General features: G+C 38.1%; 1 protein-coding gene across 1 annotated transcript in view; it reads right to left on the reverse strand.

The window, feature by feature from the left end:
- The window catches only part of CSRNP3 (cysteine and serine rich nuclear protein 3), a 74,336-nt gene extending 57,700 nt beyond the window's left edge, over positions 1-16,636 (reverse strand). Inside the window, exons 1-2 of the mRNA XM_062498501.1 lie at positions 16,568-16,636; positions 3,065-3,236 (exon numbers count right to left, since the gene is read on the reverse strand). Coding sequence (XP_062354485.1) covers positions 3,065-3,236; positions 16,568-16,636 — 241 coding nt within the window. The remainder of the gene's footprint in view (positions 1-3,064; positions 3,237-16,567) is intronic.
- Between the last annotated feature and the right edge of the window lie 753 nt (positions 16,637-17,389).

The following is a 17,389-nucleotide window of genomic DNA, read 5'->3' on the forward strand; positions in this document are numbered from 1 at the left end:
CTTCTCAAAATATTCAGTGCAAGCTTATGTTGTTAAGGGGACTGAATTTCTCTGATTATTCATCTTAGATAGCCTGGAGGAACCTTTGGTTAGTGTTCTCAGCATTCCCAAGATCCCCTTTTTGGCATTTTTAAATTGACACAAACCACTTTAAAAATCTCTATTGCTGTTAGTTTATGTCTCTTACAAATGCTGTTCAGTCCTCTGCCCCACACAGGATGTTCAGCTCCATTCCAAACATCTCGGGCTTTTTCCCTGTGACATGAAACTGCAAGATATAACTCCTGACTAAGACAATCTACAACAGTCTTCCCCTCTCCATCTCCCAGAGCTAAATCATAAACCAACTTCAATTCCAGAGTTCTTCCTGCTTTCTACTGGAACCACTTGACACTTCATAATTACTAACTGACAGAGTTGCCTTATTGCAAACACTTGCTCTTTAAGCAGAGGTTGCCCTGTTGAAAAGAAAATAGTCATAACACACAGGAGTTTTACTGGACTGGCCTCACTGCAGGTGAGCAAACTGATTAGCTTAACTACAAGTAACACTAAAAGCAGCAATGTGGATGTGGAAGTACTCAGATCTTAAGGTAACCATCTCAGAAGCCTTGAATTAAGTTTTACAGAGAAATTTAAGGGACTTCTTTTGTTTCAGCTGGTTTCCTCTGACATATTGTCCCTCTGTACCTTCAATTTATTCTTTCAAAATAACTAGGTACACACATTTTGAATAGAGAGCAAACAGGTACTTGGATTCCCTATGTTTTCCTAGAATTGCCTTAATTATACTCTGTTTTATCATGATAGCACCCAGGGCTTTCCAGACCTGCTAAACAACTTCAGACACTCACACCACACCCCCGTTCCCACCCTGCTTAAGGATAACATTTAATGGTAGGGTGAGCATACTTGGTGTGTAAAATGCTTCAGCAGCCCACTGAATTTTAACTGACATACACAGAGAAACTTTCCAGCTGCACATAAGATAAAGTTTGAGACAGCAAAATTTGTCTGTTAACTTTCCTAACCATGAGTTTAGGAATTAAAACCCAAGTAAAATCGTGATTCCAGTAAAATAACCAGCAAATAACCCATGACAGAAATAATAAACTTTTTTTTTTTAAAAAGGAACAAAGGAAGAAAACTACAAATCAAATCTCCTTAAAAAGAACAGCATGATTTGTTTACTGCATGTGCAGGATTCTTATTAGAAGAGTACCCAATTCACACAAATTCATAAACCTCAGTGAAAGAGAGACAAACATACTTCTTCTGTTACCATAGCTGGGAACCTAGTAAAAAATATGTATAAAACCCTATAGATTATCACTCTTCAGTTCTATGGCATTCTGTCAGGGACTTTACATTTAAAATACCATTCAGGGCTTCTGTGTGTCATTGCACAATTACTGCACATGTGCATACATATGTACACAAGCACATGTACATATATGTCACTGGAAAAAGCACATACACATATATAGATAGTTATGCTTCTCTCCCGCTACAGATATATGCACATGTGTGTACATGCATGCAGATTTCTATCTTTAATTCTTAAAAAGGTACATGAATTTCCATAGATGCCTACGAGGAAAAGAAAATCAAGATAAGGCTGCTATAATAATTTAATTGATTTGGATATGCACAAAGTTTATTTTTGTATATAACAGGCTATGACAGGGAAATAAATATAATTGTATAATATTGAGTATTAATTATTAACAGCAGCCTTAATCTACATGCAGCTTATAAAATACTGTTAAAACATTCTACTATCACAAAGACTTACTCTATACTGACATGGTTTACTGGAGCTCATGACATAATAGAGGATTTTTTAGATTGCTGTTGTGTGTCTCAGCATTCCCTTAGAGAAGAAAACAATCTGCGCATGTACTGATAAATAAGAGTTAGGGAAGAATTTATATGAATATTTTTAGCTTTTATTGAACAACAGAATGTCTTTGGGCACACAGTATGAGACCAGACTTCATGGAGTATGTGTACAGAATAAACACATTACTTCATGAGATGGGCTGAGGGGGTAAGAATTTTACCCTGAACTCAGATGAGGCTAGAGCAAACTTCTTACATATTCTAAAAGCTTGCTGGTTTGTGTATAGCATATACTAGTGAGAATAGAGTCATCTGCAACAGCAAGGCATGTTTTCTTGTGGTGCTACATAATCAAACATTATGCAACCCAATCCTGCAACCTGCTCACAGAAGAAATCTTTATCTGCAAATATTCTCAATGTTTTCCATTTCACATCTAGAGATTTTTGACTGTTAATAAATTTGGCATTTGAGTTTTACAGAAGCTGATGACTAATAGAAAACAAAGAGGACAGGAGTCTGAAAACCACTACTATCAGAATCGGGTTGTAAAGAGATAAGTTCCAATAGAACATGAGAAATTCCAGAGCCTCTGAAAAATCTTAAGTAAGTAGTAATCTGTTACAGTGCTCACTCCAATAAAGCCATTCTTCCTAAATAAAACTGTACTGTAGTTATACTATAAATACCCTCTCAGGAAAGATTACAATTTTGTTCCTCTTTTTACCCTGTAATGAGTGAAGGAAAATGACTGAAAACTGTAGGGCTGCATTGACTTAGGTAGCAGGATGACTGATCAGATTCTGTCACAGACTGTGTGCACTGCTCTCAACTCTGAACACGCAAGGCCACGCAGAGGCACTGGCCTCCAAATTAGTTACTGCCAATATTCCCCTTCCCCCAGATCATCACCCAAAATGGAAGATTTTCTCCTATATACTTAAAAAATGTCATGCCAACTAGATGTGAATGATAGAGCACAAACGCAGAATTTTCTCTGAAACTCACTCTGACATAAAAATTTTCACAGAAACAATTACCAGAGGAAATATATTTTTTTCAAAAATACTTCCTCACAGTGCCAGCATTTCAATGTAATAAAACAGGAAATATACATCCAAAAAAGCAGATAGCTTTCACTGTATTTCTGACAAGTAAAATGAACTTTTCTTAGCTTGTATCAGAAGCAGCATCATGCCTTACACACTCCTTTAGTACTTACGAGTAAAATGATTAGAAGCAGATGGATGGACATTACTTCCACTATCAGCACTTTCACTGCTAGAAACGTCATCATCTGATTCCCACGCACATGAACAGGGTGAGGTTCCACCAACTTCTTCAAACTTCCTCTTTAGAATTCCACTCATTGCTGCAGTGCTGTCACCATGCACCTGTAACAGGAACAGAGGCAATGAGGCACCAAAACACCCACCTACTGTGCAGGTCTCCCAGTTCATTTATAATGAAACAGTTTTAGTAGTACCAACCAGATACTACTACCTGTTGCTTTAAGAGTTTGAAACAACTTTTCCAAGAAGGAATCAAAAAACCCACAACCTATCACCAAGATATTTATCATCTCACTGACTAAGACAGAAGGTAAATGCTACCTGTATTCTACCAATGCAGATAATTCTATAGCCAATCTCATACATAAACAGATATATATTCAGTTATGCAACAAATTTAGGTCAAGCATAATACTCCAATGTAATTCATCAAAAATGAACCTTTATGTAACACTTATAAACTTACTTGGCACCAAGAAATATTACATGACAAAGACTGTTCTGTAATAAATATAGTTCAGAAAAAAAAATACATTCTCTAGTTAGATTTATTTTAAAGATCTCATTTATGTGATTCTCAGTACTAACAAATGCCCACAATTGATATTAGATTTGAGAGCTGTATGAGACACTTTGCATCTTTCCAGGCCAGGCCCTGCATAAACAGTTCTGGCTCATTTTATCATTTTAATTTGCTTGGAAGTTTCTTGCCTAGAATTTTTGAAATTCAGTTATGAGTACTGGCACACACTATTTTTATTCACACAAGCATGAAAGGACTGGGTCCATCCTTAAGAACCTGACTTCCTAATCACATTGCCCAACAAAACCAGAGTCATGGTGAACATTCCTTTTTGTTTCCCTTTCATTTATAAAGGCTGATCTTCATATCTGCATTTATGGAATACAAAGCAGAAAAAGACTGAAATATTTTTAAAGCAATTTTTAGATAATTTTTATGCTTCTGATAGGTTGAAACAATTTCTCTCTATCTTTAATTAAAAAATAGTTTACTATCACCCTCATTACTGATTAATTCCTACTGCAGACTGAAAATTAATTCTAAAATCTTAAGTTAAAAGTTACAGATAATATCTACTCTCTGACTATGCTAATCAGTGAAATGCTGCCATAAATAGCTGGGGGAAAAAGGCTTCTGTTTGATGCTTTCAAGCTTTTAGTATTAAAAATTCTCATCTGATGCAACTTGCCTTCAGCTTGTTAAGCTGCCAATTCAATTCATTTTATAACACAGTTATTTCTTCCAGTAAGCTTCACTCTACCTTTATGGATGTGTCTAATTTAGAGACAAGATTCCAGTAGAGATGTGGAATCCTGACATAATGCTAGGAACAGATGCTGCATAAGATGATCTTCAGCACCTAACTTGTTTGCATGCAGAGCACACTAAAAATTAAATAACAAATATATTAGGGCTTCATACAGTCAGTCACACAGACAACTTTAAATACATATGTTCACCATGATGTTCTCAGCTTGTTTTACTATTCATGAAAAAAATATTTTCCTGAAAGGGATTTCTTCAGGCTAAATTTATGACTTAAACAGAACTTGCTTAGATCTCAACCTCTGCCCCTTTGTCCAAAAATGAATTACTATAAACTGTAAAGAAAGCACTGCATTTTTATTCTGAGGACATGGAAATAAGAATTTAGCATCACTTTGTAATAACCTTTGCAAAAACGTAAGAATGCATTTATATGAACCAACCTCTAATAAAAACACCTGTACAAAAAAGAAAGAGAAAGAGATAAAAGAACTAAACACACACACACACACAGAGAAACCCCACAATTATAGTCACCCCCCAAGTACAGGTTCAGAAACAACTCCTCTGAATTGTCCCCCATATCCTCACTATGTCTCTTGCCAACCACCTTTTCCATTGTCTCCTGCAGTGCTTACAGCACTGAAATTGTGAAATCACCACTATTTCCATGGCAACAGCCTGCAATATCAAATCCACAGGATTATAGCTTGACTGTAGAAGAGGGTAAAGAAGCAGCTGGAGTGTGAGAAAGAAAATGCTTACACTCAAACATCTCAGTGAAGAGAGTGAGAAATGAGCTGACAAAGAGTTTATTGTACAAGTGAGACCTAAGTCAAATCCATGTGTGCACCCATTGAGATTGTGGCTACAGGAGTCATGAAGTTCCAGGTCCAAAGAACATAAGTCATAACTGCACTGCAAGGCAAACCTAATATCTGTGATCATCATGAGTGCACAAGCAGTCAGAGAGCAAGAACTCATTTCATACCCTGAGATGACTTCCAGACAAAACCCCTTTTGTCAGACACTGACTCCCACCAGTAAAGGCACACAGTGGCTGGATGACTGAACAGTGTCCTGCACATCAGTAAAGTCACTGCATATAGTGAGAGTGTCAACAGCCAGAACTGCTCCCAGCAAGTAGCAGAAACAAATACTTTTTAAACCCAAGGGTTTTAAATTTGCCTGTTTTTAGCATAGCCTACATTTGCAACAAGTGCCACAACCTGTTAGCAGTAAAGTCATTTCATTAAGACAATTTGTATAAAGAACCATAACAAATGGGTCTCAGGATGCTTGGAAATGACACAGGTTAGCTCTACATCACTAGTTGATCAAGAGAAGGTACAGGAGGTACAGGGTTAATGCAGAACCTGAGTTCACCACAACACAAAGGCATAGCTAGCCATTACATTTATTTCGTGTGACTGTTGCTTGATTTTTGTTCTGAATCTCTTCCAGGAAGATTACTGAGAAGATGGTTTGACAGAGTACCTGTGATCAAACATAGGTGTTGCCACTTTCCTGAGATCTGTTGATTCTAATCTTTCTGTAATCAAGTCTCCCCAGGAAAATGCTACATGGGGGAAAGGAGACACTTCTACTACTCAAGAGCTTGGCTATCACAGAGAGAGAGATTAAAGAGTATCTAAAGCTGTTTGTACACACTATGTGCCAGCAGGTGATGCCTTTAGAATAGCATCTGTATAAACAGATGCTGCTCCATAAGCCAATAGTCTTCAGAAAGAAGCACATCTGCACAGTAGTGCACAAGGCATGTTCTATCTGATAGCCTTATTTACACAGGCATCCTGCAGCACCTGAGCAACATCCACATCTCCAGGAACTAGGACATAATAAGCATGCGACACACAAGCCAGTGCTGTTTATGAAAGCATTATTTTGCTCTTTGCTCATTGTGTGATAAATCCCAGTGGAAGACACGGATATATGCCGGAGACCAACAGGAATAAGCAACAGTCAAACTTCTAACAGCAGTGAGGCCACAAAGTTAGTGATGTCATTAAAAATTCCCTAAGTGCACAATCAGGGAACCAGGACAGAGAACTCAACTGAATTGTTCTTTGTCCTGCACTGCAACTACAATTGAATAGGTAAATTCAGATTTTGGGGAATCAACTGAAGCAACTGCAGTCACAAAGAAATCCAAATCCAAACTCATTTGAACAGAAGACCCTAGAGGTAGGTCTAATAGTACAAGGCACCAAAGACTTACATAAGTCAAATTTTCTATACATTAATGGAAAGCAAAACTATAAATAAATCCCATAACAGATTGGAGAAATCATAAGGGTAATGTAACTATGCAGCAATATAATTTTGCTAACAAAAGTCACTTAGGGTATGTGAGACTACCATTATATAGGATGGGAATACTCTTAAATACAGAGAAGTACTTCAGCAATATGTATATTCTGAAAACTGAGAAAATGTATATAGGTATAGAATGCAGTTCACAGAAGTCCATGTCCGACTATAGGAACCAAACAACAGCACATGACTAAGAAAAACAAATGGATGGGCCATCAATATTCTTGGACTTCCACTAAGGCACCATTGATGTTCAGCCTTCAGAGGCTGAAAAATAACTGCCAGCTACAGGCAATGAGATCTGCTTTATCATACTTATCCATTTGGTTAAAAAGGGTGAAAGCTGGCTTGAAAGGTTCAATTAGAAACAGACCTTTCCAGACAATTACTAAACAGCTGTCTAGTACCTACAGTTGATTTGGAGCAGCATCCTTCCAATTCACACTACTGAGTAACAAGCGAAGACTGGAATCTTTCCTGCTCATATATAGATCCTTCACAACAAAAAAAATCCTTGCTTAACAACGTGATACATCATCCTCTGCCATCCTTCTCACCATGCCTGTGTGGCATTAGTCCATAGCAAGGCAAAACAAAGTTGAAGCACAGGGAACAGTATTAAAGCAAGGAAAATAAATTAACGCATTTCTATAAGCTCTAGGTCAAACACCAATTGCCTAACACAGTTAAGGACTCTTCAAGAAAGTGACAACTTGACACAGCAGAAGCATATGATGGCTATGGGCTGTGAGAAGGATGTGTCTTTCTTAAACACCTCCCATCCATTTTTTCCTCCTTCACTTCCTAGTTTTCCTCCATCCTGATGAAACTACTCCTACAATGAGATCATTTAGCCAGTTCTTTAGCTGGAGGTATGTGGGAACGCTGACAGAGGTATGCTGACTGGTGAAGCAAGTCCTCAAAGCTCCATGGCAACAGGCTTTGCCTTCCTACCATGCCAGATAACTGCCAGGCACCTGATATTTAAAAATTTCAGAGGCAATGTATTATTAATCGAAGATTAAAATCTCATGTAAATGTATGAAATATATTTCACACAGTCACAGTATTATATTATTTTACTTTGTAGGTTCCAGATAAAAGCCTAGCTGGTTTGACTTTCTCTGGTACCTAAAAAGACTGGAAATTTTAGAGAATCTTGGTAACAATCTCATTGCAGCAGACCTTTAGATATCTTCTTTAGATAGCAGGTATTTCCAAATCCAGTGAAAGGCTTAAAAAGAGTGATGTTGGAATTACTGAGTGAGTGGACAGGTGACAGTACATTCATTACCTGTGATCCCTGGGGAAAATTTTACTTATTATACTGTGGTAACATACACTGCCAAACTTGTTCTACAAAATCTAACTTAAGTTGGCATATCCTCAGTGTCTCACTGACACCCGTGGACAGTTTATATACTGGGCATGACATTCAGAATATGACCCTCTGGCCAGTCTGTGTCAGTGGCCCTGGCTATGTCCCCCCAGAATCCTTGGGCAGCTCCTCACTGGCAGAGAGGAAGACACTGAAAAGTCCTTGACTAAAAGCAAGCACCACTTAGCAACAACCAAATCATCAGTGTGTTGTCAATATCATTTTCAAACAGAATCTGAAAAACACAGCACCAATCCAGCTACTAAGAAGGAAAGGAGCTCTGTCCCAGGCAAAACCAGGACAAAACACAAAGACAAATCCAACAGTTTTTTCATCCTAGCAAAAATTTTCAAATAAATGTTTTGCCAAATTCAGTGCTATAGTATACAGCTCACACAACATCATCTGGGACACTGAACAAGTATGGAACATACCTGTGAAGAAATAAACATCAAGAATGTACCATATACAGTAAACATTTTAAAAAATTACGAAATAATAAAACAGAACCCTATTCAAATTACATATCCTCAGGATTTAGAAAAAAGCCTCACTACAGAAATCAGTTATTGACTAAAGCTATGGAAAAATCAAGAGGAAAAAGAGCTCAAGAACACATTGGCATTTGGAGTGGAGGAGGCTGGGGGACAGGACATAAGAAATCCAACTACTTATTTATTTGGTTTATTTATGAAACCTTATTTTGTACTAATTTCATCTTGAGACATGATTACATTTCATGATAAAATCTACCTGAAAAAAAATTGAAAATAAAACCAAAAATAAACATCAAAGGTGGGCATAAAATTAATAACTGTCCTATGTGTCACACTGCATTTTCCTTGTCTCAAGTGTATCAACTGAAAGTACAGAAAAATTTAAAGTCTGCGGCATCAATACAGATTCACTTTTGAACATAAAACGCTTCTATGCAAATGACTGCAAACTGAACTGGAGGATGCAGAAAACAGATGTTACCCATAAAACATTACTCCAAAGTACTCATCACAAACAACTCCCACCCACTGGCTAGTCAGCATGTACTATAACATTCTAGGGAGATTTGGCAAATAATTTCACAGTCAAATCATGAATATTGATGCTCACAAGCCAAGATGTTTGGGTTATTTGTTGTGATTAATACTCTTTTTGAATTTAAGCCCTTTTCTTAGCCTGCAAACAAAGCTTCATTTTTTAAAAGACATTTTTCTTACCTGCTAAATAAACATCAGCAGCAGAGATGGTTGTGAACTAATCAAGGAGGCTGCTTGGCTCCATATAATGCACTGAATTATTCTGCTCTTTGTGAAAGTGACAGTTTTAAATTTGGGAGGGGAGGGGTAGTCAAACCCAAAAGCACCTACGGTGACATCATCACACACAAAGAATATTACTTGCTTGTGAAAGTGACTATTCACATAAGGAACTGCATTAATGCAGACCAGAAACCATTTGCATGAATGCTTGCAAACAGTGAACAACAAAGGTACACGAACATGAATCAAACAGCTGTTCAGAATTCAAATTAATGTTTGCAATGCATGTTTTGCTGTATTTGGCAGCTCTAATCATAAGCACCAGTTGCCAGAGGTAAGCTCTGGTAGTTTCAGTACTACAATCTGTAAAATTTACAAACACATAGCAAGCTAATTCCATTTAAGAGACCCTACTGTATAGGTACAGGGAATATCATTAGTATAATCTTACATATTTTTGCTTACAGCAGTGGTCAACTTACACAAACATCAAATACGTAAAGTCTTTCTCTCCTCATTTGGTTCAGCCTAGCTAACTCCACAGCACCAAGTAAATCCTGCAGGATAAAATTGCCCAATTCCACCTGGGGAATCTGTTCTGGTGTTGCAAGCCAAATCCTGCCAAGTCTGCTCTTTGCAGGGTTTCTATACCATCACTTTACAGTACTCCTGATTTCACACTTGAGTACTAATCCACTAATCTTCTAGACTGCCTACACATTGCTGTACACTCTAACACGTGCCACCTAGCTCCACTGGAAATGAATTTAAAATGCAGAAATGATGCTGGCATACGCTCACCTCGCGGTACAGACGCTGATAGATCTGTCTCCTTTAGTCTTCCAAAAGCATCTCACATGGTCCTACATGAACCAAGCATGCAAATATCCTCCTCCCCACCACCCAGCACAAGACTCCTGCACACAGCAGCAGTGAAATGGCCTTCTAATTCTTAGCTACATCAGTTAATGTCAACAGTTGAATTAAATGCTTGTATAATTCAGCCAACAGAAGAAAATTCTATGCTAGTTTTTTAAAAATTTTTTCTCAGCATGCTCCACAGAGAACAAAGTAAAATGAGTAAGAGGCAGTATTTATTCATCCAGGAAGCCAGGACCTTAGCATTCAGGTCTCTAGCAATGAAAGTGCAACCTGGTAGAAAGGGATTCAGAAGAATTCAGCAAGAGGGCCTTCCTGCCAAGATGAGATTTTCCACAAAAGCTGTTAGAGCTTGTTTCATCCATAACAATTTTCTAAACTTGCTACAGCAAGTCCTAGAGGAAAAACAGGAGATTCCAGAGAAAGATTCCTGGAGCTGGGTCACAAACTCAGGATCATAATGCCTAACCTCCATATAAGTAATTTAGGACTTAGCTGCACCTATCAAAGTCATTTCCATAGTCTTCAGGTAACACTACTGAAGACCTGGTATTGGGCACTACTCTTCTAGGTTTTGAGGCTTCATGATGAAATTTCATCAATTATAAAATCCCTTCACCCAAAATCTCAGCAGAAGATTTTCTTTTTCCCTTTTTAAAGAAAAAAGAAATTACTACCTGTATCCCAGAAGACATTTTGAAGTTTGTATGGATGCCCCCAGAAAAGGCTTACTACTATTGGCATTGACTACACTGCTGGACTGCTTGCAGCAAAGGTCTGACCAGGAGAAGTCACAACTCTTTCTAAAATCGAAATGTGAAAACAGAAAAACACTGCTACAACAGTAGTCAGTCCTACTGACTTCTACAGATACAGAGAGTTTTAGAGCAGACTGAGCATACAGGTGATGGAAAGAAACGGCCTGTCTGTTATCTGGAAGGCAGTATATTACCAACACATCTTCATTGCACCTCTTTGCGAAAGGACATACAACATTTGGCTTGCTTAGCACCTTCCCAGCAACTGGAATGAGGTTCTGAGACTGGCAGCAGTGTATTTGGCACAGCAGCTCTGCATTATGCCGCTTCCAGCTGCAAGAATGGCAGTAGGGTCTAGCTCTATAATGAAGTTTGGAAGGCTACAGCTTCCTGAGTGCTGGAAATAAGTGGCCTTTAATATAAATTTTGCCCAGATTAGCCCATGTAGTAATACTAGTTGGCTCACTGCAACACCTTTTCATACTATTTCAGTGCTGGTTTTCCATACTGTTCTTTCATGAACATCAATCTTCTGTCCCGCCTGCAGAGGAACTGCACAACTTGGCAGGGAATCTTGTGTATCTCCTGCCAAAGTACAGCATGGCCATGACTGGTACATGCCAAAGGGGCCTTGCCACCTCTCCAGCCCCAGCACACATCACTCAGCTCCCTGTTGCATGCTGCATTAGCACACAGCCTGGCTGGTCCTTCAGCCCTGCCATCAAAGCCACTAGGGAGAGAGAGGGAATTCAACAGCTCTCCTCTTCTGCTCCATATTCTCTGCATCTTGACAGCCATCTCTACCCGGAAATACATAGCGTTTAATAGATTTTCAAACAAACAAACTCACAAAAACACTCATCATGTCCAAATTTGGAAGATATGAACTCCAAGGGCAGCAGTAACACAAAACCATTCTGGAGCATATTTGCGAAACTCACTCTGAACTAGGTTTTCCTCATTTTTCTTTTTCTCTTCTAAAAATACAGGAACAGACTCTTCCAGTTTAACTGTTTAAGTACTGAGGGATGTGTGCACCTGTCCCAGTGGCGACAGGGAAGTGAAAATGCAAATTTTAGGTTAAAATGACCAGTATCTTGTTCTGGGCACAATTTTTGATAATAATAGTACTACTTCTATGGGACAAAATGAAAAAAAAAAAAGACTAACTTTAGGAGATCACTGTTTAGAAACAAGACAAGTGGGTATTTTGGAGGCTTTCTGCAGAGTGGCAAATGCGGTAAGACTGTCTTCACCTTTTGATCTGATATTAACTGTACAGCACAGAATTCTCTTCACACATGAACAAGCAATGCTGAAAATTGCTGGAAAAATCTAGCCTGGCAGAATCCTCAGTTCATCTGTTTGCAATTTGCTATAAAAAAAGCCAAACCAAACCAGAAAAAAAAAAAAAGCTGCAGTACTTCCTCCATGTTATCATCACTATCTTTCACAACCCAGACATCACAGGCAATATGCAACAAACTTTCTCATTACTATTTTTACCAGATGAGAACTTCTGGTTCTATATCCAAAACCCAAAGGATTCATAACAAATTGGCACAGCTTGGCTACCACTATAAAATGCAAAGATGTACTTCCAGCAGTGTAACACCTCTACTTCCTCAAATAATGTTTAGATTACTTATTATCTCCATAGAATCTTAAATTACGTACACAAGAAAAGGAAATTTAAAACTCAAGTACTCAGGTTTGTCCACCTCAGTTGAAAACTAACTATTCCCAAGAAGACTTATAAAAAGGTTTATATAATCCATTTAATTATCTGCTTTCTTAATACGTTGACAGTCTCATACAGAATGAAAGATAGCATATCCTCTCTTCTCACTAGTTTTGCTGGGTTAAGAACTGTCTGGATGGACAGGCCCCAAAAGTGATGGTGAATGGTGCTGCATCCAGTGGGTGTTGGGTCACTAGAGGCATCCCTCAGGGATCAGTGTTGGGCTGATCCTGTTAACATCTTTACTGATGATCTGAAGGAGGGGATTGAGCCCACCGTTGGCAAATTTCCTAAATTAGGTCAGGGTGTCAATCTGCTGGAGGGCAGGAAAGCCCTGCAGAGGGACCTGGGCAGGCTGGATCAATGGGTCAGACCAAGAGCCATGAGGTTCAACATGACCAAGTGCTGGGTCCTGCATGTTGGCCACAACAGCCCCGTGCTGTGCTACAGGCTGGGGGCAGAGTGGCTGGCAAGTGGTGCAGTGGGCAAGGACCTGGGGGTGCTGGTTGACAGTGGCTGAGGGAGCTGGGGGTGTTTAGCCTGGAGGAGGCTCAGAGGGAACCTTATCACTGCCTGCAACTCCCTGGAAGGAGGGTGTAGCCAGGTGAGGGCCAGCCTCTTCCCCAGGCAACAAGCAACAACAAGAGTTCACGGGCAACCCGCGCCATGAAAGGTTTAAGCTGGATACAAGGAAGAATTCCTTCACAGAAAAGGTGATGAGATATTGGAAGGGACTGCCCAGCGAGGTGTTTAAGGAAAGACCGGACTTGACACTTGGTGCCATGGTCTAATTAACACGATGGTGTTTGGTCATAGGTTGGATTCAATGATCTCAGATCTTTTCCAACCTAATTGATTCTGTGATTTCAAGTAATCAAAAGCAAGCATTTAACTTTCACTTCAATTGACCTTTGGTACTTGTAATGTCAGTTAAGAATGGATTTTAGTACTAATTTGCAGAGGATTATTTATTTGTATTTGTCACAATACCTTGTAATATTTTAATGCTATCTTTAAGATACTTCACAACAGGAAAAAATGCCCTTTTCAATGATGAAAAATGAATCAGCATACTGACTAACATATGCTACCAGAAATCATATATATACCAGCAAAATAAAAGAATAAGAGGGGTATATTTAGCCCACTAAGAAAATGTTTATCATTTGTTCTGTTGTTCTGTTTTCTAGGCACAAGCAGGAAGTCATCCAATGGAAAAGAAGCAGAAACAGAAAAACTGGTATTTTTCACTTATATTGAACACCAGCTAACAACAAAACAAGTTATCATATGTGGAAGGAATAAATAATGAAGAACTGGATTAAAAAAAAGAAGTGGTATGATAGAATATCCCACATTGGAAGGGACTCACAAGTATCACTGAGTCCAGCTGCTTCAGGTAGTGGTTTCACATTCTTAACTGAAAACAACTAATTCTTTAAAAGATAAAGTTGCTTAGCAATGCTAAGTAACTGAATGCTATTTCTTGCTTGTAAAAAACTTTTTAGTGATATAGGTTTTGGCTTTTGCTTATGGTAATTTAATATTTTGCTTAAAATGGTTTGCATGATATTTCAGTCACCTGCACATACAACTGATAAGAAAGCATTCACTAATGCAATAAATATTTTTTTTTTTTTTTTTGCATTTGCAGGTTGCTAACTTACAAAGTCAGTGCTTAAGCACATTTTCTATCATAGACTGCCCTGGGAATAAGCCTCTATCTTCAAATATTATACAATACCTTACCTGCATCACCACCATTAATTTTTTTTTAACCAACTTTCTACCAGCTTTCCAACTCTTCATCTAGTCTACCTCCCATTCACGTGCTCCCTTCTCAGCAGGGTCTCCAACCAAAGCTAATGAGCTTATCTCATTTCCACTGAGCCAGTGAATGCTGGCAGCAGCTGACAGTGAATGCTGGACAGAAAATGCAAATCTGTAGTTCATGTAGAATACCTGAATCATTAGAGAACTTTAAAACTAGTGACAGCACAGTAGTTTTATTCAGTATCTTTCATGCTGTCATTATTAAGCAGTAGATATTTTTAGCCCCCAAAAGCCAAATCCATCTGCAGCAGCAGCGTTTCCAAGGAGACAGAATAATTTAAACACATGTGGAACTACATCTCTGTTTTCATCAACTACTCTCTGTTACTGGAGCACTTCTGAGTCAGATTTCTCCTTTGATGGGAGAAAGTTTGATTTGAATACATGGACTTGAGATTGTAAATTAACAGTTGAGCTTTTGCTTTCAGATACATATCCAGTACCTACAAATAACAAATGTTAGGATACAACTCCACTATTTTTCAGTCAGTGCTATTTACCAGTGTTTATATTATAATAGAACAAAAAGAAACCAAGCAAACAAAAGATACAGCTCATAAGTCTTTCAGAATAATTTTGTGTATTACTGACATTTGCTGCAAATTACTGATTTTTTAGATTTTTTTTTTTTTTTTTTTTTTAGCAAACATACCAGGCTCCATTTTCTGAAGCAACAGAAAGCTAGGAGGAAAAAACACCACTCCTGATGGCAAGGTACATAAGTAAGTGGACAGTGGATAAAGCTTCTTCTGGTCCTTTTTAGCACTCATAAGAGTTCTGTTGATTTGTTCCAGTTTTTCTTTATGGCATAAATTTTTTGTAAATGTAGGACTTCTTTAAGGGAATTCTCTCAGTGAATACAACAAAAATGGACTCATGCATTTACTGGTTTTAATCTCTGAAATATATTAAAACTATATTCCACCCTTTTTGCTTTATAAACATATTTTATAAATATATATACACTCTAATCAATTATAATCACAAATTATTTACATCAATTAATACTTTTGCTTCAGACCAGCAAAATAGGACTCTGCATAACAATTATTTCCTACATGTAAAATGTAGAGGTAAGTCAATAGGGAGCTGACTCTTTGAAATCCTGGCCCCAGTGAGACGAAAATCAAAATATCCTATTGTTTCAGTGGGGCCAGGACTTCTGTCTGTGGTCCTGTATTGTCATATCATGTGACTTGATAAACAAATCTACTTTCTGCACAAAGCAGTTTATTTGCTGCTTGCCATCTCCAGGCTGTGTGAACTAACAGCTGCTGCTAACACAAACTCAGCAGAAGCAAGCTATTTCAACAATTTATTAAAATTCATACGTAAATGCTGCAGGTACTACAAGATTTATCTGTCTCATACACATAATTATATGCATATTTTTTTTCCTTCATGGCAAAGATAATTTAATACCTGAGTTATCAACCACATCATTCCAAACCTAAAAACAATGCAAAAAATCTACAAAGTTCCTTTCAGTAGTTCTGAGGAGCCATTCTTACTTTCTTACATTCTTACTGTTTGTTCACCACTAAATAAGAGCTTCAGAAGCAGTTCATTTTCCTATCCAAAATCAAAGAAAGCATTTTTAGATCTTCCAGCACTCTCTTCCTGTTGGTAGCATACACTGTATTTTCAACAGCGAGTATTTCCATCACACAAAATGACCTCTCTTCCTACAGCTTACTGAGCAACTTCAGCATCAATGAGATGCACTGCGTATCCTGTCACATGAGAAAGCTGCCAGCACCAGGCATGCCTATGAATTCACTGGTTATGAATCTCACATCCGTTGAAACCTCCAAGACAGGAGAAATAATAACAGGAAAAGCTGCTTCAGAGTCATTCATGAGGAACGGGCAAGATGCTTGCACATGCATTTTTATATCCAAGAAATGTGCCAAGGATCAAAGGATCAAGAATAGCTATTCATAACAGGAATTTTTTTTACCCTTACCTGTAAAGCGGGTTTCTGTGTTTCAGCTCTGTCAGTGCAGAATGAAAGGTTTACTCCCCCTTTTTCCATCCATCAGACAGCAGCCATCCAATAACTGAAGTCATCCTGGCATCCTCTGGAACATGCTCTCTCCCTTATTTCCCACTCCCCACCCCCATCTGCATGCTAGCAAAATGGGAAAACAGCAGAAGAAAACAGAACAAAAAAGCACATCTAAAAACCAGCTTTAATAAGCTACTTAGTAGTCAGTGAGGACACTCAGTACTAAAAGGTAATGACAAAATTTAAAGACAAGGAAAAAAAGTCTATTAATAAACCTTCAGCTCCTCTACTGAATAGGAATTCTTCCTTTCAGATCCTTTTTGTAAGGAAAAAATAAGCAAACAGCTGTAGGAACACAGTTACTGCCTGTATACATTCTTTGAGACTGACTCAGCTATCCAGATCTTTAGTGAAGAGTGCTCCTGTGTATTTAGGAAAGCTTGTGATTATCAAAATAACAATGGTGCTTTTATGCAAACCAGGATCTGAAATCCCAATGCAAATTAGAATAATTCAGAGACAGATGCCAAGAATTTCCTACAAAATATGTTTTCTTTCTGTTTGAGGCAGTATTTATAAAACACCTCAAAATTAATAATTAGTAGACACTTTTACTTGTATGCTAGCTGTGTAAAACTCTACCTGTATAACTGGTGTGTGCACACGCACCAGTATTTACTGTATTTATAATACATAGCCAATGTTCAGTGTGCTGCATGAACTTCACACAAAACTCTCTACCTAAAGAATTCAAATGCAGAGAATGACTAGGTGAACAAT

Source organism: Cinclus cinclus, chromosome 9 (genome assembly GCF_963662255.1).
Source record: "Cinclus cinclus chromosome 9, bCinCin1.1, whole genome shotgun sequence".
NCBI lineage: Eukaryota > Metazoa > Chordata > Aves > Passeriformes > Cinclidae > Cinclus > Cinclus cinclus.